Source organism: Pelodiscus sinensis, chromosome 6 (assembly GCF_049634645.1).
Source record: "Pelodiscus sinensis isolate JC-2024 chromosome 6, ASM4963464v1, whole genome shotgun sequence".
Taxonomy (NCBI): Eukaryota; Metazoa; Chordata; order Testudines; family Trionychidae; genus Pelodiscus; species Pelodiscus sinensis.
The window spans coordinates 105,681,895-105,707,269 of NC_134716.1; the positions used below are offsets into that span (position 1 = coordinate 105,681,895).

Genomic DNA, 25,375 nt, shown 5'->3' on the forward strand with positions numbered 1-25,375 from the left:
AGATCTCTTAGATTCGCAACTTTTGCAACAGGAAGGCAAGTCACCATACGGTTCTCCCAGTTACGGCAAAATCAGCTGTCAGTAATCCTAATGATCTAATCGCCCATAATATCTGCCTTTTCCTAATGACTGGAGTTCTCTCCCCGAAGAAGTATCCTCAATGTGAGAGGATATCACAACATCATCTGGAAAGAGGGTCCCAACTATGGGATGGAACATACTATTAAATATTTTTTGTTGTAGCCATCGAAGGTCATTTCTAAATACCAAATGTGAGGAACCTCTGGCCTGTGGTCCAGATTCGGACCCCAGCTTAATTTTAAATGGCCTGTGGCAAGTCTCTGTGTCACAGGCTGGAAGCCCTGACCTTGGCGCCCCATCCCACCACCCATACGGACTAGAGCTGTGAGCAACGGTTTGCGGCCATCAGGGAAGGTCCATATGCTGTCCTTGACTGCAGGTACTGCCCCCACAGTTCCCATTAGTAGGAAACTGCAAGAGCAGCACCTGCAGGTGAGGACAGTGCATGGAGCTACCTGTCCTACCTCTGCCAAAGGACTGCAGGGATATGCCAGCCACTTCCAGGAGCAGCACAGAGACTACTTTAGTTCTTCTGTGCTATCAACTAGGAGCTGCCTGAGGTCAGTGCCCTGCACGCACCCCTTTCTGCACTCCAGTTCCTTGCCCCCGCCCTGAGCCTCTTCCTGCAACACTCAACCCCCTCATCCCCTGCCCTACCCCAGAGCCCACAATGCCCTGCTGTGAGCCCATTCCTGCACTCTAAACCCCTTGGCCCCAGCCCGGAGCCTCCTCTTGCAGCCCAAACCCCTTATCACCGGTCCAGAGTGCACAACCCCAGTCAGAGCCCTAACCCCCTCCCACAACTAAACTCTCTGAACCTCTTCTCCATCCCACATCCAGAACCCCTCATTCTTGACCCCTCATCAGAGTCTAAGGGAAGCCTTGAGCCTTTACCCACATACACAATCATCTCCTCATGGGGCTGTGTGGTCTGCAATTGATATTTTCTGGAGGTCAGTTCCCTGCTACTACTATATGCAACAGATTCATCAACGATTTTTTCTACAGTAACATCAAGGATACTTTTGTGATGCTAATTATAAGTAAAGATAGGCTTGAATCAAAACCACCCCGAATTTTAAAGATTATAAGGAAGCAAGGAGTTTGGAATCCAGATCAAGATTCAGAATTTGTGCTGTCCCCTATAGCTACCAACACACTACTACCACTATTCTGTGGCTTGCCCCAAACTCAGATCTTTTAAGTTTAAGGATAACAACTATTCATTCCCTGAAGTTTTTCAGGGGGCAAAATTGGTATAGATGTATATAATATGAAATACAGAACAATTCTAAATTTTCGCTAAGTAACTAAGCCTTAAAAACAGCTTGTTATGCTGATAAAAAGAACTTACAATATTTGAAAACTTTAAAAAAAATATTTTTTTATATTGCTGGGTTTTATTTTTCTTCTAAATTGGTATAGATCTCCAACTGATTTTTAATGGGCAATTGGCTATATTTTGTACTCTACTGTATGCTTTAGTCAAATTCCTACCACTTATCCACACTAGGGATGTTAAAATGCAGATATTTGTGTAAACATGTAACCACTGAAAAATTCAGCAGTTAATGGTTACATGCATCCACAGCCAGTGCACACTGCTCCCAGGAAGTCAGATGCCCCCCACAATGCTGCCTCTAACAGAGGGGCAGCAGGCAGCTCCCCAGGAACTGGTGTGCGCTGTGAGCCAGCTTTTGAAGCTGGCTCCCCATGCACAACAACTTTTAAGATGGCTCCTGCCTACAGGAGTTGGCCATCATGGGGAGTTGGCTGTCATCCCCATACTGTTGCTTCTGATACAGAGGCAGCCGCATGGGGTGGCAGATGGTTTCCCAGGAGTGGGGTAGGAACCGGCATATAACTAGGAACATTAACAGGTAAGCCCAGACTTACTGGTTAACCATTTAAATGGTTATAAACACACAGGGTTTGGCTCTTTGAAAGAAATTAAATAACTGTGAAATATCCATGCAAAGTTAAAGTTAACTTGATTTCTGAGAATAGAAGGATTATCTATTTACCTTGCTGTATCTGAGGGTGTGATGTATAACTTGGAGGATGTGAATATGGCATGTATCCTGCAGGGCTTTGAGGAGCATATGGACTAGGCACTGGACTGTTCTGTTGTGCCATAAATCTGTTACCAGAACTTGTCTGTGGTGGCACAAACCGGCTAAAAACAAAACACAAATACACGTTAAGAAATCCAACACAGCAACTTATTTCTTACACTTATTTTAAAAAATATTACAAGACCAGTCAAATAATTCAGTGGGATTAAGAAACTCCTTTAAAAATAACATCTCTCTCAAAACTGCACATTTTCTGATCCATTATTTCTTAAGAGCTACAGTATATTATATTGCATTAATCAAAACTAACAGGGAGAAAAAAAATCCATTCATAAGAACTCTACCTAGAAAAAGTAAATAGCTGCTTAATGTCCAAACTAGATATTACAGAAAAATATAATTTATACTTTCAAAGCTTACTCATAGCTTACTAAAAACCTGAATGAAAATCAAAACTAAAGTTTAATTTTTCACATGATAAGTAGCTTAATTAACACTGCCAATTAAGTCATATCCTCCTAGACCTCATGGCATCTGGAGTGAAGCTTTGGCAATTCATATTAAAGCAGTTCAGTTTTCTACTGACATCTCTTTATATAGTTTGTGATGACTTTCTATAGCTTCGTTAGAAAATGTTTTATAGAGCCTAAGGAGCAAATATGAGCTCTTCGAACAAAATTAGTGAAGAAGTTTGATAAACTAACCTGAAAATTCACTCTTTTTTAAATTAAAAGTAATAAAATCGCACTTCTGTTTCACAATACACCAAAAATTATTCTTTGAACATTGCCTGACTGCCAACATTTTAGCCTCAAAAAAAGGAAGAAAAAAGTTAACAAAAATAAGAGGTTTTATCTGCTTGAGAAAACAAGCAAGAAATCTTCTGGATACACTTCTAATGAAATGACAGTTCAGTATCAACAAAAGTATTAATGAAAATGAACTAAGATATGTCCCTCTCTCCCTCACCACCTTTCCCTAGCTTACAAGGAGACTACAAATAGGAACAATAGCCGAATAGAGTGTGTAGTTCATTAAAATGAAGAGCTTTAAGATATTTGAGCCTCGATAAACCAAAGAGCTTGATTTATTCTAAAAGATCACAATCTGGTTCCATGTGTCTGTAGGGTATTTTTATCAAATTATATGAGTGTTTTCTACGACTGAAAACTACCAGAGGCCAGGCAGAAGTCACTAACTCCTGTGTAATCAAAGAAAACCAAAACAAGAGCCAAGTGAACTTTGGGAGAGCAGAGGATATTCTAATTAGTGATCACATTAAAATTAACAGGAATTCAGTGTGGTCACTGAAAAGTAAAAAAATCCTTGAGAGGGCGTTTTGATTTGTAATTGTTTAATTTAGCGTACACGTACACACACACACACACACACACACACACACACACACACACTCACACACACGAGAATACACAGAGTAATTTCATAACTTTGTTTCTCTGTCAAGACTATAAAGAAGAATATTACCTGAACAAAGAGGACCTGACTCAAAGCCCACTGAATTTAATGAACCTTGGATCAGCCCGACACATAGGACATAAATAAAGTACCGTATATACTCGAGTATAAGCCGACCCAAATATAAGCCGAGGCACCTAATTTTACCACAAAGAACTGGGAAAAAATATTGACTCGAGTATAAGCCTAGGGTAGGAAATGAGGCAGCTACTGGTAAATGTAAAAAATGAAGATAGAGACCAATAAAATTACATGAATATTTATTTCAAAGAAAAACAATAACCTAGCTCTGTAAGTGGAAAAGGGGGTCAACAAAAACAATATGGTATCAAAAATACCGTAACTCCTGCTCAAAGTCCTCCCGCCAATCCAATGAGCCCCTGAAGGGCCGCCTGCAAGAAAGCGCCCAGCGCCAGCACCAGCTCGGACACTCGGCCCAACCAGCTCAGCCCCCGCCGCCCCCGCCCGGACCTTTCCCAGGCCAGAGCCCCTCTCGGCTGCTCCCCGAGCCTCCCTGCCGGCAGCCCCGGGGCGAGGCCGCTGGCTCCGAGCAGCACCTGCGGGCGCACACACAACCCAAGCGGCCGGCAGAGGCTCCGAGCGCCCCACGCAGCGACGGCCCCCGACACACGGAGCCCAGCCCGCTCCCGGCAGCGCCCCCCACCCCGAGCGCCTCGGTTACTGGGGCCGGAGCTCCGGGCTCACGCGGCTAGACCCGGCCGGCGGCAGAGACGTGCTGAGCCCGCCCGCCTCAGTTCTCGAGACGCTGACTCGAGTATAAGCTGAGGGGGGCATTTTTCAGCACAAAAAATGTGCTGAAAAACTCGGCTTATCCTCGAGTATATACGGTAATAGGGAAAAGGTGATGCAGGCAGCATACATTCTCTTTATAGGGCTAATCCAAGATTTATTAAACTAAATTGTTTTTGGATTAGGAATGTTGAATATCGGTTAATTGAACAGTCCATTAACCCCATGAATTCTTATCAGTTACTCAACTATTCCATAGCCCCTGAGGGTGGGGCCAGCAGCCAATGTGCTCCAAATCCACTAGCAAGGAGCCCCCCTGCCACTCTACCCAATTTAAAGCCAGCTCCCCTTGTGGACCCACAGCCTTTCACCCATGCTGCTGCCTCTGTTACAGAAGCAGCAGTGCAAGGTGGCAGCAGCCCCTGTCTGGGGGCGGGGTAGAGGGAAGGAGGGAGGGAAGCTAGAACTAAGCCAGGTTGCCTGCCCACCCAGCTCCTAATACTGGCATACTTCTAACACCTTATTGCAGAGCCGCAGCAGCGGTAGGTCCCAGACTCAGTCCAAACCAGGACTGAGCCGGACTGATGGCCAGCCTGCTAAAAAATGTACTGGCAGCCGAGGTAGGAAGGGGGAAGAGAAAATGTGTAGTCTATAGCATTAACTGATTCGCTTTTACTTGTGGGTTAATTGACTACACTATTACATCCCTACTTTGGATCAGGTCCTCTTTGTTTGGGTAATACACTTCTCTATTTTGGCAGCAAATCTGCAACAGACATGCCATTTCCAAAAAACTCAACATTCAGCCATGGAAATTGTTCTTGGGTAATACAAAGAATGGAATAATTATGGAATAGAGAATCTGCTTTGTAAATAATTTTTGATAGTGGTTATACGCTACAAAATTCAGAATATTTTTCTTGAAGATGTGTGTTCTTTATTGGATAAACAATCCCAATTTCTGACTTAATTTAAGTAATTCAGTCATGACTCTTCCCTCTTCCTCCAAAATATTGATGTCTCATTTTACAATGGTAACAACCAATTGGTGATTATAAACTTAACAAAATACAATGCATAATATTTTTTTGAATGGAACAAATACAAAGAAATTGCTTGAAATAAAACTTAAAGTTACAACAAAGATTGAAACAGTGTGAACAGGGAAACAGAAAGTACATTTTAAAATAACTTTTTTTTTTTAAAAACACATTCTTCCTTCCAGTACTTTCACTTTTTAAATTTGCCATTGGTCTCGCCATCTTTGTGAGGACTGCTTTTTATTTTTATTTTTGAAAGCTAGCTTCTTTTAGGTGTGCAGCTCAAAATAACACACACAGAAAAGGGCTTTACAAAGTTGTTACAAGGTGTTTTGTTTTTTTAACTTGTAGACAATGGTATATGTAGTCTTACATTAAAAATATTAAACATGCCATCACTGACTCAGAATTTTACACAATTTTCTTTAAAACAGATTTATTATACTATAGCATTAAGGAATAAGATCAATGAAGAAAACAAACATTTTGCAAAACCAAAATATTTTCAGAGATGGGTTTTGGGTGATGAGTTAGGTTTTGTTTTGATTTGTAGGTTTAGGGGACAGGGGGATTGCAATACACAAAATCTAGAAAGTTTTCCTCAACACCACTCCAAAAACTAAGAAAAATCTCGAAGGGCTGAACAATTTTATTTGCCAAGTTTCATTAAATTATATAAATGCATTATGCAATGTGCAAAACAAAGGAGCTTAACAAAGCTATCTATATTTTCTTAGTTATAAACCAAGGGTGTCAAGCATACAACTCAGATGCTGGAATAGTATGCAGAACACTTTCGCATCAAGCCCCATCCAAAATTAACAAAGCTATACAGACTATAGCTGCCTTATTTATGATGCAGCTCAAAGGAGCAGTTGGAGGCAGAGCTGAGAATGACTAGTCTGTCTGGCTGGCCTCAAGTACTTGAGCCCATCCTCTTCTTAACAGTCTTCTGTACAGTTGCTCTCACAGTGCCTCACTGGACAGGCTCAAGTAAGGCCTCCTTCCTGTCCCCTTTATCCCAATTCTTCTGCTGTTGCCAAACCTGCAGTAATGTGTCTCTTATCTCTCCCCCACTTCTGCCCCAGTCTCTCTTATAACCACTGCCAATCTCCCAATATAAGTGGGGGAGATAATGCACAAAGGAGGATTCCCAAACTGAGGTAGAAGAATGGAAAATTCACCAACAATTGAGGGAGAGGTGATTGGTCATATAGGTAGGATTGCCAGGTATCCGGTTTTGAACAGGACAGTCCGGTATTTGAGCTTTCTGTCCGGGAAACAAATTGAGAAAATACCGGACATATAAATGTCCGGGATTTTCTAATTAAGTTTTTATTATTATCATGAGTATCACTACGTAGCTGCGTACTGCCTGGCTGGTAGACACGCTGCGTGTCTACCAGCCAGGCAGCATGCAACTACACAGTAGAGGGCAGGATGGAATCCCCGGGGCCAGACTAGCCCGTGCGCAGGACGGGCAGCATCCTGGGACCTGTGTACGCCTGGTCTCTGCCAGCCAGATCCCCCCTCGCCAGCCCCGCTCCCCCTAACGCCCTCCTGACCAGCACTGCTCCGTGTCGGCCGGTTTCCGCCCCTCCCCTCCACCAGCCCTACTTCCCGGCAGCTAGTTCTCCCTAGGCCAGCCCCACTCCCCCTGACCCCTCCTGGTCAGCCCCACTCTCCTCCCCCTCTCCAATCCCCTCCCACCTGGTAACCCTACATATGGGAATTAATGAACAAAAGGACAAGAAGTGTCCTATATGCATCTACCTTCTTTATTGAGTACATTACATATCATATTTGACTGTACTAGCTCAAGAGTCTTGCTCTGTGGTTGGACAAGAATACATTTGTCTCCCAACAGTGAAATTTTTATTTCCAACCCACAGCGCCCAACAAATTTGGCCACCACTGAAGAATGAGTTTGACCCTCCTTTACTGCAGACACAATATTACCTGGAAGGGCTATGTGAGATAGTGGTTTGTTGATAATTGGAAGATGCAGGACTACCATGCATGGAATTCTGGGAAAGTTTGTACTGTGGCAACATCATTCCTGTTTAAAAAAATTAAAAAAATCAGTTACCATATATACTTGTAGCACATTTTCTTATCTGAGGAACAACTTTTTATAGTAAAATAAAGTGTCCACCAACCACATTTATATGCTGTACCTAAAATTTAAATAGAAAAAATATTCACACACTCATCTCCATTTACTATGCATATTTCATATTCATGATATATGCTCATAAATGTATGTATTAGATTATACACAACATTTTCATAAGAAGCAGATTTAGATCAGTAATGCATGTCAAAGATAATTTCATATATTTATTATTTCCCTTCCCCCCCCCCCCCCCATCTTCCCTATTCAGTTTGTGTATTTTATAACAGGGAACCTAGCTTACATACCACACTTGAGTCAAACAATACAATAATTAATCTGTAATTAAAACAGTACTACTTACAGTAACAAGAAAAACACTTCTCAACTATTAAACTGAGTGAATAAGATGGGTTTAAAGCCATATCAAAAAGAAATTATTGTTCTCCAAAAGTATTTCTCTGACATCACAGATAAATATGGCTTCACAGTAACAGCCATGAAAATGAACTACTAATAATCCAGTGGCCTACAGCACGCATCCAGATACAATATTGTTTATTTATCCAATATAATTAGAGGGTTTTGTGCTTTCCAGAAAGCATCATATAATCAAACCAGAAACATTTTTTTAAACTAGTTTAATACTGCATACACCCATGCAGTAATTTAAAAAAAAAATCCACCTTGTAGAAGAATGAATTGCAATAGCCTTCAGGGCAAAACACACTATCCTCAAAGGAATCAATTCCCAAATAGTAGGAAAAGGGGGTGGGGTTGGGGAGAGAGGAGGGTAGGAGTGGAAAAAAAGCTGACCTGAAAGGAAAGCAAGTGAAGGCGGGAAATAATTATAAAAATAGGCCAAACTTGTACCACAGTTTACACTATATCTTTGAGGGACACCATTAGATCTCGTACCTCCTTCAACAGGCTGCCCCCCAGAATAAAAATCTATTTCTCAAGCTAGTCCTGACTCAGTCTTAACACACTACAAATTGAACCTCTCTAGTCTGGTACACTCAGGATCTGACAGGTACCGAACCAGAGAATTTGCCAAACTATAGGAGGTCAATATTGTAGCAAGTGGGTCTCTCTTTATTTTGCTGAGGCAAATAAATGGAAAAATGTTTCAGTGCTGCTTAATAATATATGACTCTACTGATACACCCTATAAAAGCCTATGCCTAGTCAAGGCTTAACAACTCTCTTAACTGTTAATGCTGTCACAGAATTGTGTTGTATTGTATTGTCACAAGGAAATAAGTAGATAAATCATAAAAACCACACTAGAGCTTAGCGGCATTACCAACACTTCCACTGCTTGCTGGGCTCTTACATGAAATTTAGGGGTAAATAACAGCACAGAACCCTGAGAGCCAGGAAAGGGAATTACTCACCTCGTGCAGTAACGAGTGTTCTTCGAGATGTGTGTCCCCATGGGTGCTCCACTCTAGATGAAGGGTCGCCCTGAGCCACAGATCGGAGCTTTGTATAGCTGTTTCCCCTGTTGAGCCACGCATGCCCAGGAGGCATCTCGAGCCCTTCCCGCCTCCTGAGGAGCGCGGCTCAACCCCCTCCCTTTCAGTTCCTCGTCTCCGCCCGAGAATTTCGACTCCGAGCAGAGGGGAGGTAGGGAGAGTCGTGGAGCACCCACGGGGACACACATCTCAAAGAACACTCGTTACTGCACAAGGTGAGTAACTCCCTTTTCTTCTTCGAGTAGTGTCCCCGTGGGTGCTCCACTCTAGGGGTGTGTCTAGACTACATGCCTCCTTCGACGGAGGCATGTAGATTAGCCAGATCGGAAGAGGGAAATGAAGCCGCGATTAAAATAATCGCGGCTTCATTTAAATTTAAATGGCTGCCCCGATCTGCCGATCAGCTGTTTGTCGGCAGATCGGGGGAGTCTGGACGCGATGCCCCGACAAAGAAGCCTTTCTTCATCGACACAGGTAAACCTGGTTTCACGAGGCTTACCTGTGTCGATGAAGAAAGGCTTCTTTGTCGGGGCACCGCGTCCAGACTCCCCCGATCTGCCGACAAACAGCTGATCGGCAGATCGGGGCAGCCATTTAAATTTAAATGAAGCCGCGATTATTTTAATCGCGGCTTCATTTCCCTCTTCCGATCTGGCTAATCTACATGCCTCCGTCGAAGGAGGCATGTAGTCTAGACACACCCTAGGTGACTACAAAGCAGTATTCAATGTAAGGCTGGAGGGAGCCGGAGTCATTGTTTGGCAGTTGTAGAGAGCACTGCTGTGGCAACTGCTGAATCACTCGAGTTGTGGAAGAATAGCGTAGTGTTTAGCAAAAGTATGGTCTGAAGACCATCTTGCTGCCCAGTAAATGTCTCTTAAGGAGACGTTGCCCAGAAAGGCTGTAGAGGCAGCCGTGGCTCAGGTGGAATGCGCTCATGGTAGGCACTGTAGCGGTCTATTGCCTAGAGAGTGGCACTTGATTATACATGTCGAAATCCACTTTGAGATTCGTTGCGATGATATTGGTGCCCCTTTTGATCGTTCAGCGATGGAAATAAAAAGTCTTTCAGATTTACGAAATGGTTGTGTTCTTTCTAGGAAGAAGGCCAGAGCCCTCCGGATGTCCAGAGTATGCAGGGTGACATCTCACTGGGAAGAGTGTGGTTTCGGGAAAAAGTTAAGTAATACGATCTGTTCGTTGACGTGGAATTCCGTACAGACCTTAGGCAGGAACGTCGGGTGGGGTCTAAGTATGACCCAATCCTTTATGAAAACTGTGTAAGGGGGTTCCGACATTAGTGCTGCAAGTTCACTCACCCTTCTGACGGAGGAGGTGGCTAAGAGGAAACAGACTTTCATAAAAAGGAAAGGAAGTGGTATTGTTGCCAATGGTTCAAAAGGAGGTCTGGTGAGGTAGTCCAAAACGAGATTTAGGTCCCACAAGGGGGGTGGGGCCTTATATGGTGGGTACACATTTTGGAGTCCCTTGAGGAACCTCTTCGTGATAGGATGGTTAAAAATGGAGTATTTATCCTCGTCCACCGAGGTATGAAATGCTGCTATTGCAGAGAGACGTACTCTTAGAGAGGAAATTGACAGTCCTGATGCTTTAAGGTCCATAATGTAATCTAGTATGGTATTCAGTGGAGAGACAAGGGGTTCCACTTTGGCTCGTTGACACCAGTGAGAGAATAGTACCCATTTCTGCTGGTAGGTTTTTCGCATGGATTGCATCCTGCTATGGAGGAGGATGTCTTTTACTTGCTGTGAGCAGCAGTCTTCTATCTCGGAGAACCAGAAAGAAGCCTCGCCTGAAGATGCAGGGTACGGAGTTGGGGATGTAGTATCCTGCCATTGTCCTGAGATAATAGGTCTATCCAGTATGGTAGTGGATAGGGAGGCTGGACCACTAGCTTGTGAAGGGTACCAGGTTTGGCGAGACCATGATGGGGCAATCAGGATGACTAGGGCTTTGTCTCTCAGGATTTTGTGTAGGACTCTTGGGATGAGAGGTATGGGGGGAAAGGCGTAATGTAGGGGGGCTGCCCATTTGATTAGGAAGGCATCCCCCAGAGAGTGCTTGCCAAGTCCCGCACATGAGCGGAATTGGGGACATTTGGTATTCTGGGCCAAAGCAAAGAGCTCTATAGAGGGCCGTCCCCACTGGTGGAAAACTGAGTTTGTGACCTCCGTGTGTAGTTCCCATTCATGGTCTAAGGTGAAGTTTCGACTGAGGGAGTCCGCTCTGGTATTGTTCACCCCTGGCAAGTAGGATGCTCTGAGGGTGACCTGGTTGCGGATGCACGCGTTCCAGAGGCAAATAGCTTCCGCGCATAGGGAGCGGGCTTCGCCCTGTCTGTTTATATAGAACATTGTGCAAATATTGTCCGTTAGGATGTGAACTGTATGATTGGAGATGTCGGAAGCAAAGTGCGCGCATGCATTCCTTACTGCTCTTAATTCGAGAAGGTTGATGTGCAGGAGTGTCTCATTTGGGGACTACCTGCCCTGAACTTCGCGGCTGTCCATATGTGCTCCCCAGCCGAAGGAGGGAAGCATCCTGGTAATTTGGACAGTGGGTTCAGTTTGTTGGAATGGGACCCCTGCCAGAAGATTGTTTGGCACGGTCCACCATCATAGGGATGCAAGCACGTTTGGTGGGATAGTAATCCTCTTGCTTCGAGGGTGCCGTGATGGGATGTAAACGGTTGCCATCCAGAGCTGGAAGCATCAAAAGTGTAGGTGAGCATGGCGGACTACGTAGGTGGTGGAAGCCATGTGTCCCATTAGTCAGAGGCATGTAAGTACTGTGGTAGTAGGCATTGTGAGCATCCCGGTTATAATTTCCTGTATAGTTGCGAAATGTTGCCGAGGTAGGTATGCTCGGGTTATAACGGAGTCCAGTCGTGCGCCAATGAACTCTATATCTTGGATAGGGTGCAGCGTTGATTTGTCTTTGTTGATCAGGAGGCCTAGACGATTGAGGAGGGCCGCAGTCGTATGAATCATAGAGATGGTTTCGGCGTATGAGGATCCCTTTAGAAGGCAGTCGTCCAGGTAGGGGAATATGATAACGTTCTGCTGTCTGAGGTACGCAGCTACAACAGCTAGTATCTTCGAGAATACCCTCAGAGCTGATGAGAGGCCGAAGGGAAGAACCTTGTATTGGAAGCGGTCTGGACCGAGCACAAAGCGTAGGTAGCATCTGTTTGAGGGGAGGATGGTTATATGGAAATAGGCATCTTGGAGGTCGAGGGCTGCGAACCAGTCCCCTTGATCTAGCGCAGGAATGATTGCGGAGAGAGTGACCATCTTGAAACGCTGTTTCTTGAGAAATTTGTTCAGTTTGCAGAGATCCAATATAGGTCTCCAATCCCCTGTTCTTTTCTCAGTCAAGAAATACTTCGAGTAAAACCCTCTCCTGTGGAACTCTCGGGGTACACTTTCTATAGCTCCGATGATGAGGAGCAGATTGATTTCTTGTTTTAGAAGGGTTTCGTGAGAGTGGTCCCTGAAAAGGGACGGGGTAGGGGGAAGGATGGGGGGATAGAAATCAAAGGGATGGTATAGCTCACTCAAATTATCTCTAGGACCCAGCGGTACGATGTTATGGATTCCCACTGTGGGAGGAAGGCGCGCAAGCGGTGGTTGAATAGATGGCCATGTTGAGGTGATGCTAGATCGTGAGGGAGGTCTTGCAGGCCCTCGACCAAATGTTCAAATTTGCTGCTTAGATGGTTGGGTAGTCAGTGGGCGGGCTTGGTTGGGTCGCCTTCTGGGACCTCGCTGTCTTGGTCTGGTGTCTTCATAAGGTCTCTGTGGTCGATTGTATTGTCCATACTGGTATCGATTATATGAATTATATGGGGTGTATCGCCTGCGTTTATAGGGTGGCGTGCACATACCTAACGTGCAAAGTGTGGGCTTAGAATTTTTGCTGTTGTGGAGCATTTCGTCCGTAGTGGCTGCAAATAACTTTTGCTTGTCAAATGGCAAGTCTTCCACTTTGGGCTGGAGTTCGCGGGGAACTCCAGACAACTGGAGCCAAGAAGCTCTATGCATCACCACCGCTGTAGCTGTAACTCAGGCTGCAGTGCGGGCGATCATATGGCCCTCATGAACTATTGATTTCAAGATGGGTCTTTTGGGGAGTCAGGGAGGTGTGCCATTAGTTTTCCCAGTTTTGAGTAGTTGTCAAAGTTGTGATTTGCTAAGAGAGCAGAGTAATTTGATATTCTGCGTTGTAGAGTGGAAGAGGAGTATATTTTCTTGCCAAAGGAGTCCAACTTTTTGTGGTCCTTGTCTGCATTGCCCGTTCTATATTGTTGTTGTGCTGAGTCCATGACTGGTGAGTTAGGTTGTGGGTGAGTGAAGAAAAAGTCGTTGTCTTTTGAGGGGACAAAGTACTTTGTCAATTTTCCTGTTAGTTGGTTGGATGGATGCAGGCGTCTTCCACAGGTCTTCTGAGGTCTCCATGATTGCCTCGTCTATGGGTAGGGCAATCTTGCCATGTAGTGTCGGATGTAGATCGTTAGCAATTGGCATTGTTTCTTCTGCACCTCTTGCAGGGAGACATTCTGGCTTGTCGCTACTCTCTTGAATAGTTCTTGGAACTGTTTTAGGTCGTCAATTGTTCCAGTGTCTGACGGTACTACGGCGTCCTCTGGTTGCGCATCAAGGGCATCAGAGTGTGTGACGTTTACTGACTGAGTATCTGAGTCATTGTCTGAGATTCGTTCCGCCTCGTCCTCCGAAAGTCTTGCTGGAGGTACAGGTTGTGGCTGAGGCAAACTTCTCCGGGCTGTGGTGGAGCGAGGTGGGGAGCAGTGTCCATATGGCTCCCAGTGTTCCCACGGCCCCCTTGCAGTGGATAAGGTGGAGGTGGATAAGGCCAGTATGGGTGCCATGGGCTATGTTGTGGTGAAGCCCTATAATGGTGGGAGCGAGCCTTCCCAGGTGATGGATGTTGCGAGGAATAGACCGTGCGGTGGTCATCATCAGGAAAGGGAGCATCCTGAAGAGATAACGGTGATATCGACCTGGGAGGGGACTGCCTTGATGGAGACCTCCCAGGAGAGTAAGAAGTAGAGGGCAGGCACAAATAGTGATGCCTGCTGTGTGGATCAGTCTCTTGCTGGGGCTGATCCCTAGCAGCCTCATCTGGCTGCTTGTCTGGATGTGGCAGGACCAGCGGAACATCAGCTGGTGCTAGTGGCTTCAGAGGCTGTCCATCCTTTTGCTGCGGTGCCGTGACTTTAATAGGCACTGCAGCTTTAAGCCGTGCTGCAGCTTTCGGCGCCGCAGAGGGTTGAAGCGGCGCCAGGGCTGGAAGCGGTGCCGCGCTTTCAAGCGGCACCGCAGTTTGAAGCGGCGCCCGCTTTTCATGCCATGACAGCTGCTTAGAGTGCTCCCGGGGCCGCTCAGCTGTTGCGCGCCCCGATGCCGGTGCGGAGTGGGAGGATCGCCCTGAAGCCTTAGTGGCAGGGGACTTCCCAGCCTGGTGTGCCTCTCCTCTGCGTTTGGGAGAGGAAGAGGCTGGAAGGGAGCGGGATGGAGAGGGTTTCGCTCTCGCGTTATTCGTGGAAGGCGGGGGAGGCTCTTGCCATGCTGTAGGTTGTTCCCCCGCAGACTGTAATGCTTTTTCAAATAAAATCATTCTGAAGCAGAGCTCACAGTCTTTTCTGGCTCTCGCCATTAGGGAATTACAATGGGTACAGTTGTGGGGAGAGTGAGTCTCCCCCAAACAGCGTATGCAGTCCGAGTGACCATTTGAAGCCGGCATTGGGTCCCAGCATTGACCGCATTTTTTTAAAACCTGAGGAGCCGGACATGGCGAACTCTCTCTTCCTTCATATTATTATATATATCTTCTATACTGTTGTTGTAGTATATGTTTGAGTGGTTTTTCTTCTTCTTTTTTTTAATGTCTTCATGTGTCTCTTGCTTTGACAGCCGGGAGAATGCCGGTTCACCGGAGTCCCGGTTTGAGGTGAGTTCAAGCCCCCTGCGGGGGGATTTTAATTAAGTCTATTTTTCCTATTTCTAGGGGGGGGGGGGGGGTTGGGGTTTTTTTTTTTTTTTTTTTTTTTTTAAGAAAACAAAGGAGAGACTAATTTGGATAGAACAGAGGAAGGTAACTATGCCTAAATAACTAAAAGGGGAAGTAGTCAGATAGTCTGACAGGGAGCTCCTGGCTGCTCCGTCCGCTGACGAGGGCAGTTAAAGAGGAACTGAAAGGGAGGGGGTTGAGCCGCGCTCCTCAGGAGGCAGGAAGGGCTCAAGACGCCTCCTGGGCATGCGTGGCTCAACAGGGGAAACTGCTGTACAAAGCTCCGATCTGTGGCTTAGGGCGACCCTTCATCTAGAGTGGAGCACTCATGGGGACACTACTCGAAGGAGGACTGGTGGTTGTAAACTTTACAGGATCGAGGGAAACTTGGCCACACCTATGATAAGTGGACATCCAGCTAACTAAAATCATGCCAGACCATGGATATTGCCAGATCGGAAAGTGCTGGACTAGAGAAATTCAGCCTTTAGTTGAAAACACCTGGATCTGTCCAGAAGAAATACAGGGTAAAAATAATCCGCTAAATTGACTGGAACTTGATTCTGACAAACTTTATATATGAAGATCTGAATTGTATCCCTGGGTATACAAATAGCTAGCATCTATCATGAAGAATGTGTGTAACTGTGATATTATTGAACCTGTTAAAATTGTGATCTATCATGTCAAGATTCTCAAGGGTTTCATGATGCTAGATCTCTCTACAGAAATATGTAATCTGGACCTAGCAACATTCAGTCTGTAGGCAGTCTAGAATTTGGAGTGGGAAGGGGGTCAGCTGTGTTTCTGGGTTAGAAAGAATGCTTTCTCTAAAGTATGCTTTCTCTTTCTGCTTTGAAGTTCTTTGTGTGTTATCGTTCTCATTTCTAAGAAATAAAGTAGTATTACAATGAAACCTTCCCACCATGGTATCTAGGTTTTTAATCTAACTTCCTATAGTGCATGCCATGAACAGAGCAGTAACCCACAAGGAGCGAAGAAGCAACTGTGTTTTGTAACTGCTACAGCCTCTGTATCATTTCAATATAAACTCATTTATGGTGCACTGCACAAGTGTGAATAGGAAAAAAGTTATTTTTACCTAGAAATTATCTTTCCTAGATCTTTCAAATTAACTACCAGCTATGATGAAAAGGGAAACAGGTCATATCTTAGACTCTGAATGTAGTTTTAGATGTCTCTTAGAAATCATATCCTGAGTAGGTAGCTATCAAAGCTGTAACAAACACTAACTAAACTTTAAACTTGAAATTAGCAAATGCACTTCATAATAACTTTGGAAAATCAGCCAATTTAATAGATTTGTCAAGCCTGCTGGACATAAAAGGTTTGAGAAAACAAGTTTATAAGTGGGAAATGGGGGGAGATACCCATTGTGTCTTCCAAATGGGATATTTATAGTGACTATAATTCCTGGGATGGTGAATGATATATATATTGCAAGTCTTGGGGGCATGACCAGTTACTTAAATAGAATTTGATGTAAAATTCTCTGACAAAAAGCTAATACAAGATGGACGCTTTCTAGTATTCTGAAAACAAAGATACTGTTTTGCAGATTTCCTAAAATGAAGCATTCAAACCTTCTGACCATCAAACCTCTGCCATTTTCCAATTGAGTATGCATCAATACCCACAAATGGAGCTGCCTCCTTACCTTCACAAGTTTCCAAGATACTTGATTTAATCATCTTCCTATTAGGATGTTTTTACCAGATGGCTAGCTAGTACTGAACATGACATACTTTTAATTTCTAGAGGCCTCAACCTTGGACAGATATATTTTGTTCACCTTTTTAGTCTCTACTCAACTTTGGAAGCCCAAAGATATTCACAGCACATGCGGGGGGCGGCAATTTAAGTGTGGTTGAATGCAAATATATGCAAATAGCTTCTTTCACACTGTCGAGCATGAATACAAAGATTAAAGCAAAACTACACAACACATAGGCCCCATTTAAATCATTTCTGCTGATATTAATAAAATGCAATATTTATTTGATTTTCACCCATATGTCAGCACTTTTAATGAGCAATGACAGCCCAGGAATTTAACTACTAAAACAACATCAACAGAAGACCATTATATATTAACTACTTTTTTGTTTTAGCTCCCACCCGCGGGCCACAAACAAACGGGCTATGGGCCGCATGTGGCCTGCAGGCTGTGTGTTGACTAGTCCTGCTCTAAGGTGTTCAAGGGACTCAGGAGGACAGTAATTACTCCAATCCTTTGTCCTAAGGAAAAGAAAGTTAACTTGAAGCATTAATGCGGGGTCCATTCTAATAAGAATGTCATCCTGCAGTACTGAGACGTCATGGATAAACACACATTTCCAAAGCTCTTGTTGAAGAGGAGAGAACGGTTAAAAAGAGATCCTGATTATGAATTTAAAAAACAGGGCTTGCAAAGTGCCTGTTAACCTGGGAAGGATTTATCAATGATGCTGTCCTTACTAAATGGGAGATGTACTCACATTTAGCAATCAGTTCATTTCTCCCCCAGCTAATCATGCACCAAATGATTGAAACAGGTTTCCTAAGGGTGCATGGTTTTAGATCTAGAAATAAATCCTCATTGCAAGTACTCCAGATTGTCCTTAATAATTCCAAATTATGTATAAATGTCATTTCTAACAGGGGTATCTGAATTTTGCTTGTGCGTACTTGTTTCTTCCAAGAAAACAGAGTGAAAAAACTTTAAAAAACAACAACAAATAGTCTAGCAGCCCCCTAAAGACTAAAAACATGTAGATGGCATAATGAACTTTCGTGGGCAGAACTCACTTCTTCAGACGCTGTCATCTGAAGAAGTGGATTGTGCCCAGGAAAGCTCATGATACCATCTACAGTAAACTTCTGATAATCTGGCACCTTTAGGACCCAGGGGGTGCTGGATTATCAAATATGCCAGACTATCGGAAGGGGGGGCTATGAGGGGTCTGGGGTAGGGTTGGGGGGGATGCCACCCCAGACCCCTCATAGCCCCCCCTTCCGATAGGAATGCCTGGGGCAGAGCCGGACTGATTCAGCCGCTGCTGGTCAGTTTCAGCACCGGCTGAATCAGGGATGCCTGCAGCAGAGCAGCTGGAGTGCTGCCGGGTTGGTTCGGTAGTGCCGCACCTTGGCGCTGCGGGGACCAACCCGGCAGCACCCCAGCTGCTCTGCCCCAGGTGTCCCCGATTCAGCCATTGCTGATACTGATCAGCAGCTGACTGCAGGAAGCCTGAGGCAGAGCTGCTCTTCCCCGGGCTTCCTGGAGTCAGCCACTGGTCAGTTTCAGCAGCGGCTGAATCAGGACGCCTGGGGCAGAGCAGCGGGGGCACTGCCGGGTTCGTCCCCGCAACGCCGCACTTTGGCGCTGTGGGGACCAACCCAGCAGCACCCCAGCTGCTCTGTCCAAGGTGTAGCCAAGTCAGCTGCTGCTGAAACTGACCAGGGGCTGATTCCAGGAAGCCGGGGCAGACCTGCTCTGCCTCGGGCTTCCTGGAGTCAGCCGCTGGTCATTATCAGCAACGGCTGAATCAGGGACAGCTGGGGTGCTGCCGGGTTGGTCCTGCAGCCCCGAGGGGCAGCGCTACCCAGCAGCACCCCAGCTGCTCTGCCCCCAGCTTCCCTCATTCAGCCGCTGGTCAGTTTTAACAGCAGCTGAATCGGGGAAGCTGGGGGCAGATCAGCTCCAATGGTCCGGCTGCCCGGAGCACTTCCGGGTTCCTGATGGTGCCGGACCATCAGATGCAGGACCATCGGAGTTTTACTGTACATGTTTTGTTAGTCTTAAAGGGGCTACTAGACTATTTGCTGTTTTTTAAGTTTTTCCTGTTACAGGCTAACTCGGCTACCCCTTTGAAGCTTTTAACATGACAGAGTTTTTGGGAGTTTCCTGAAGAATTCAATTTCTACTTTGCTATATCTAGAAGCCTAGAATTTGAAAATTAGAGTTTTGGTGGATTTTTGACACTGGTGTCAGGCGGTCTGATCTGAAGCTGCCTTACCAGAGGCATCTTGATTAATTCTGAAAACTGTCACCAAGCAAAGCGTGGCACAGCTGTTACTGAGACTTGGTTCTGTTGTGATCTTTTTAGTCATGAAATGGATTCAAAAGGATCACATGAAGAGGGACTCGAAGGATCATGAAAAGTAGCATCTTTCATGACTGCTTCAAGGTCCCTATCTTATTAAAGACATATGATTCTTTGACCTTGAGGTAAACAGGTCTACACTCAGCAATCTCAAGACTTGCGTGGCACAATGATTTTTCACAGTCAGGAACCATTCACCTTAGATCTCACTCCATCCCGCTAACCCTGTCCATTGTAATATTTATAATCTATTATGTAGCGACCAAACAATATTGTGGCTTTCTCTGATTTCAAGAGTGAAAGTGTCCTCCTTGAGAAGTGTTCAAAACTTCATTCCCCCTTTCTGTTCATATGTCCCATTGTTGTAGCCTTGCCCGTCATCACTAGTACAGACACATTCTGCAGATCTAGATAGACAGGTAATTCCATCAATGGCTATAATCCAAGATAGGCAGGAGTACTCTGAAATGTCCCTAAACTGTGTACACCAGAAGGTGGGAATAGACCACAGGGATGAGTAACTTCATGACTACCTGTCTGTTAATTCCCTCAAAGCCCCTAGCATTGGCTACTGTCGAAAGACAGGATGTTGGGTTGGATGGACAAATTATCTCAGTCAGTATGGCCATTCTTATGTTCTAGGAAGAGAAGTACCATAGTCCTCATTGTTTCAAGTTTCACCACTCTATATAATTTTGCTGTCCATTGGTTCATGTTTCCTGTGTTATCTGATCTCCCCACCCCCAGCCTTTTTTTTTTTTAAAAAAAAGAGAGAGTGTCCCAAAAAGAGAGAGCAAGCATGAAATTGGTTTTTACTGACATTCAACCCAACTATACGATTAACCTGACATGAAACTATGGAATTGGTCCACCAATTCAACAACTGGAATAGAGAGCGGAACTTTTTCCATATAGCTAAAGATGGGACAAAACTGAAGGTTCAGGAAACAGGATTCTTTATACTGACTTCACATGGAAACATCATCATTGAAGAGCTTTCCCCACATAATATTAATATGCTGCTGGGCTCTTTATGATCGTAGAATACTAGAACTGGAAGGGACCTTGAAAGGTCATCAAGTCCAATCTGCTGCCCTGATGGCAGGACCAAGCACCATCTAGATTATCCCTAATAGTTGTTTATCTAATCTACTTTTAAATATCATCAGTGATGGAGATTTCACAACCTCCCTAAATAGGGTTGCCAGGTGTCCGGTTTTGAAAAGGACAGTCCAGTATTTTCTAATTAAGTTTTATTATTATGAGTATCAGTACATAGTTGCACATTGCCTGGCTGGTAGACATGTTCACACTGCGTGAGCATGTCTACCAGCCAGGCAGTACACAACTTCACAGTAGAGAGGAGGGAGGGTGAGGGTGAGGCAGGATGGAATCCCCAGGGCCGGACTCACTCATGCTTCTCCAGAACCGTGCGTGGGACAGGCAGCACCGCGGGATCTGCATGCGCCCGGGCTATCTCCGCTCCCCGATGGCCGATTCTCTCCCCCCGCTCTTTCCCCCTCCCCTCCCCGCACCCCACCCAGCCCTGCTTCTCCAGCCCCCTCTCAACCAGTCCTGCTTCCTGCCAACCTGTTCTCCCCCACATACACCCCTGCCCTCTCCCTGTTAGCCCTGCTCTCCTCCCAGCCAGAAGGGATGTGGAGTGTAGTAATGACTTAACCAACTAACCAAACAATGGAAGTGCTAATGGTTCTTGCACTTGGTTCTTATCAGCCTCTTGTAACTATTTGAACCATCTACTCTGTCTTTTTTTCCCCCTCCTCTCCTTGTTTTGCTCTTTTTTTCCTCCTCCTCCTCTCCCCCTCCCTCCTTCTCTTATTTATTCTTGGATCTGGACTTCTAATACTGCTGTCATCTGAAGAAGTGGGTTATGCCCAGGAAAGCTCATGACACCATCTACATGTTTTGTTAGACTTTAAGGTGCTACTAGACTATTTGTTGTTTTTTTAAAGTTTTTCCTGTTACAGACTAACTTGACTACCCTTCTGAAGCTTTTTTACATAGATAGGTCTTGTTCCCTTCCCTCCCCACCCTCTTCTCTTATTCAGGGAAGAGAGCTGATAATACTCTTGGAAAGCAGCAGTCATTACCTACCTGATAGTTGTCAAGTGTTGGATTCCAAGTAGATTAACACAGTTTAACTAGCTGAGAATTGGAGGAAAAGTCTCTATGACTGCATGAAGAAGTTTGAGACTTGTATCATTTTAATATAGGCATTTTCACTATATCCAATAATATGGGGAGAAAAAGCTTTGACTCCCACAAAGCTTGTGTAACTATGCTTTATGTGGTTATCTTGTATAAATGCTGGTAGAGGGGAAAAACTGCACTGTCCAGCTGAGGGATACATGTCACAGGAGTACAGTTCACAACTCCTGCTTCATTCCAGGAGTGGGGAAAGAGAGGAAAATGAGGAGGAACAAAACAGGTATCAATGATAGAAACCCTCAAAAGTGACCATTCTTACAGTGCTCATATCAGGACGAAAAAGACCTTTCACAAGCCAACATTTAAACCATTTTCACAGTATTATAAATACAAAACAAGTGGCAAGTCACATATTAAACCTATACTAAGCAAATGGAAAACTGACAAATTATACACACTTTTTGCTTAAAGAATGATTATTTTATATTTTACAAGTAAATCATTAGATTTATGAGTTAATTAAAAACTTAATTTGTCATTTTTGACCTGAATGGCTTTTAATTATAGAACACGTCGACTTTTCAACCTCTGCACACAAAATAATTGTGAAATTAGGTTGAATTTAAGCTAAATTAATGACTTTTTCCAAACATTGTTTGCGATTATAAAGGCTACAAGTCAATAGCTCAGATAACTCTTGGCCACTGAGAGAAAATTCAATTACCATCCTTCTCTCCAGCAGTTATGAATGCAACGATTTTATTGGGTGTAATGATTCTGAATGAGTCTGAACATGTATCAGTTCTCACTGGTAGATTACCCAGCCTATATGTCACTGTTCTTTAAAATTCTCTGGCCACACATGCTCATTTGGGCATGTGTGCTTGAAAGGCTATGGCACTGAGGTCTCTGTTCCAATGTGCATAATGCAGCACTTCTGGAGAAATAGAGGGAGGAACGCCTGGGGAACAGCTAAAACACGGAGACGCTGCAATCTGGGGTCCCCTCCCAATCTTTCTACCTATAGCTCGTCACACTAACACAACCTTCTAATGTAATAAGTCAATTGCAAATTAAGAGCCAGTTTCAGTTAGCTTGTACAGCTCTTTGATTAAAAGCTGTTATGGACTCAACTTTAACTGGCTAATACACTTAACTGGCTAATGCACTAAACTGGTATGCAAGTAAATCTTCCCTTAAACTCTCTCAAATATATAGTTGATTATCTGTCTGTACGTGAATCTGTTTGTCTGTGCATCTATCTGTTTGTTCAACAACTCCTCCTAAACAATAAGAGCTAGGACTGCCAAATTCGGTATGCAGCTTACTCTTATCATACCTTAAACCAGTGTTTCTCCATTTTATTTGGCCATGGGACCGTTTTCAGCTTTTCAGAATTTCAAAGAACACCTAGGTGTGTCAAGCAAAAAAGGGAACCCACCAATGCATGAAAATCACATTCCTTCCCCAAGACCCCACCCCTTTGAGGCCCCATCCTCTCTGTTCCCCATCTCTCCATCACTTGCTATCCCCAGTGCTTATACACTCTCACTGGGTTGAGACAGGAGGTGCAGGGTTGGGAATGAGGGATTTGGGTGTGGGAAGGGGTGAGAAGTGCAAACACTGGGAGGAAATTTGGATACAGGAGAAGGGGATGCTGGCTGGGGAGGGGGCTCCAGGCTGGAGAGTGTTGGGCTCAGGTGGAAGGTTGGGGTGCCGAGCAACTCGCAGGCTTGTGGATATGAGGGTGCTGGAGATTGGGTTGGATACATGTGAGGCTCAAGGCAAGGAGACTATGAGTATGATGGGCTCAAGACACAGATTTACCATGTGTGGATGGTGCAGGAGTGTTGTGGCAGAAGACTGAGGATGTGGGGATGCAGGAGTTTGGGGATGTAAGAGGCACAGGACAGGGGGTTCCAGTGTATTATAGGCTCAGATTTGGGGTCAGGAGATGCAGGAGTGTTATGATGCTGAAGTGAGATGGGGATTTGGCCCCAATTGGGGGCATGTTGTCCAGGCTTAATTTTTAAATAAAATATGTCAAATTCAAAAGGTTTTAGCATTGTCTTTATTTATGAGAGGGGCAAGGAATCTGTTTTGAGTCAAGGGTCACTGACCCACAGAAAAGTCAGTTGAGGCCACACAAATGAGATGCAAAAAAAACCTCCCAAGCCTCACTAACGTAGTCCCAACTGTGCTGGTGCGGGCAGGGGATAGGGTACTAGTGGGTGCTAGGGCCAGGGAGAGGTTGCTGCTGGGTGGCATGATGCTGGCACAGGCAGCGGGGTGCTGGGGCAGGATGCTGGGATCAGGGACATGGTCCTGCTGGACACTGGGGTGGGTGACAGGGTGCTGGGACAAGGAACAGGGTGCTTCTGGGTGCTAGGATGTGTGGCAGGGTGCTTCTGGGTGCTGGGGACAGGGTACTTGTGGGGGGTCTGGGAAGGGGATAGGGGACTAGTACCTGGCAATCCTGCAGCACCTCTGGGTTACGGGAAGTGTGCAACTGCACTTCCCTTCCCCAAACAGCTGGTGTGTGCACTGCCTGAGCAGCAGGGGCTCTTGCACTCCAGCAACTTACTTCCACGATGCCGTCCTGCGGGGCAGGAGGGTGCGGTGAGCTCAAGGGCAGAACATTCTGCCTGCATAGTTGGCACTGCGCAGCCACGGGTCTCCTGACCTTCCTCCCCACTCCTGCACTGCGCAGAAAAACGGTGAAACTAAGTTGCTGGGTGCCACAGCCCCAGCTGTTCAGGCAGCGCGCACCGGTTCCTTTGGGCGGGGGAGGGGGAAGGAGAGTGCTTCCCTCCCCGCTGTGAGTCACGTGGGGTCACTCCTGTCTGGCACCCCCCTAGTGTGCCGGCTGGAAGCAACTGTTCCCTCTGCCCCCGCCTTCCTACGTCTCTGTGTTGCCAGGGAGGAACAGGAAACAAGTGTACTGTTTCTTTAAGAAGCTGGCTAGCCAGCTCTCTCTCTTTCAGAGGGGGCAGGGGAGTGCCAGCTCTTCGCTGAACCACTGGTTCCGTGGATTACCAACTGGGAAATACTGCCTTAAACCTGCCACTGCTCTAGAATTAGGCTCAAAGAAAGGAATCACATGAAGCTATCTAGAATTTTTATCATGGTTTGTTGAAATACTGTAGAATTTTTCATGTTGCTCTTTGTACAGAAGTTAGATTGGACAGACAGACTGTGTGGTGATCATAGATTATTAGAACTGGAAGGGATCTCGACAGGTCCTCAAGTCCAATCCCCTGCCTCGCGGCAGGACTACCAGATCTATGGTGTCCAACATCCTAGCCACTAGCCACATTTGGCTATTTGGCCGGTTGAGTGTGGCTAGTTCACTATAACATGAGCCACTATAGTTGGCTGGACATCACAGATCTAGATCACCCCTGACTGATGTATATCTAATCTGCTCTTAAGTATCTCCAATGAAGGAGATTCCACAACTTCCCTGGGCAATTTATTCGAGTATTTAATCACAGTCACAGGAAGCTTTTCCTAAACCTTTCAGGCTGCAATTTAAGACCATTGCTTCTTGTCCTATCAGAGGCCAAGCAGAACAATTTTTCTTCCTCCTCCTTGTAACACTTTTATGTACTTGAAAACTGCTATCATACTCCCTCACAGGCTTCTCTTTTTCAAACTAAACAAACCCAATTTTTTAAGTCTTCCCTTATAGGCCATGTTTTCAAGACCTCTAATCATTTTTTTTGTTCTTCTCTGGGCCCCCTCCAATTTCTCCACATTTTTTTTTGAAATGTGGTTCCCAGAACTGGACACAATTATCCAATTGAGGCCTAATCAACACAGAGTAGAGCAGAAGAATTACTTCTCATGTCTTGCTCACAACACTCTTGTTAATGCAGCCCAAAATCATGTTTGATTTTTTTTTTCAACAGTGTTACATGGTTGACTCATATTTAGCATGTGGTCCACTATGTCTCCCTAGATCTCTTTTTGCAGTACTCCTTCCTAGACAGTGATAGAAATGTAGCCGTGTTAGTCTGGGGTAGCTGAAGCAAAATGC

General features: G+C 45.1%; 1 protein-coding gene across 8 annotated transcripts in view; it reads right to left on the bottom strand.

The window, feature by feature from the left end:
- Window positions 1-25,375, bottom strand: part of NIPBL (NIPBL cohesin loading factor) — a 312,487-nt gene that overhangs the window by 158,696 nt on the left and 128,416 nt on the right. For all 8 annotated transcript variants that reach the window (XM_075932528.1, XM_006139460.4, XM_006139462.4 and 5 more), the window contains 2 exons: window positions 7,382-7,481; window positions 2,106-2,257 (listed from right to left, as the gene is read on the bottom strand). In XM_075932528.1, coding sequence (XP_075788643.1) covers window positions 2,106-2,257; window positions 7,382-7,481 — 252 coding nt within the window. The remainder of the gene's footprint in view (window positions 1-2,105; window positions 2,258-7,381; window positions 7,482-25,375) is intronic.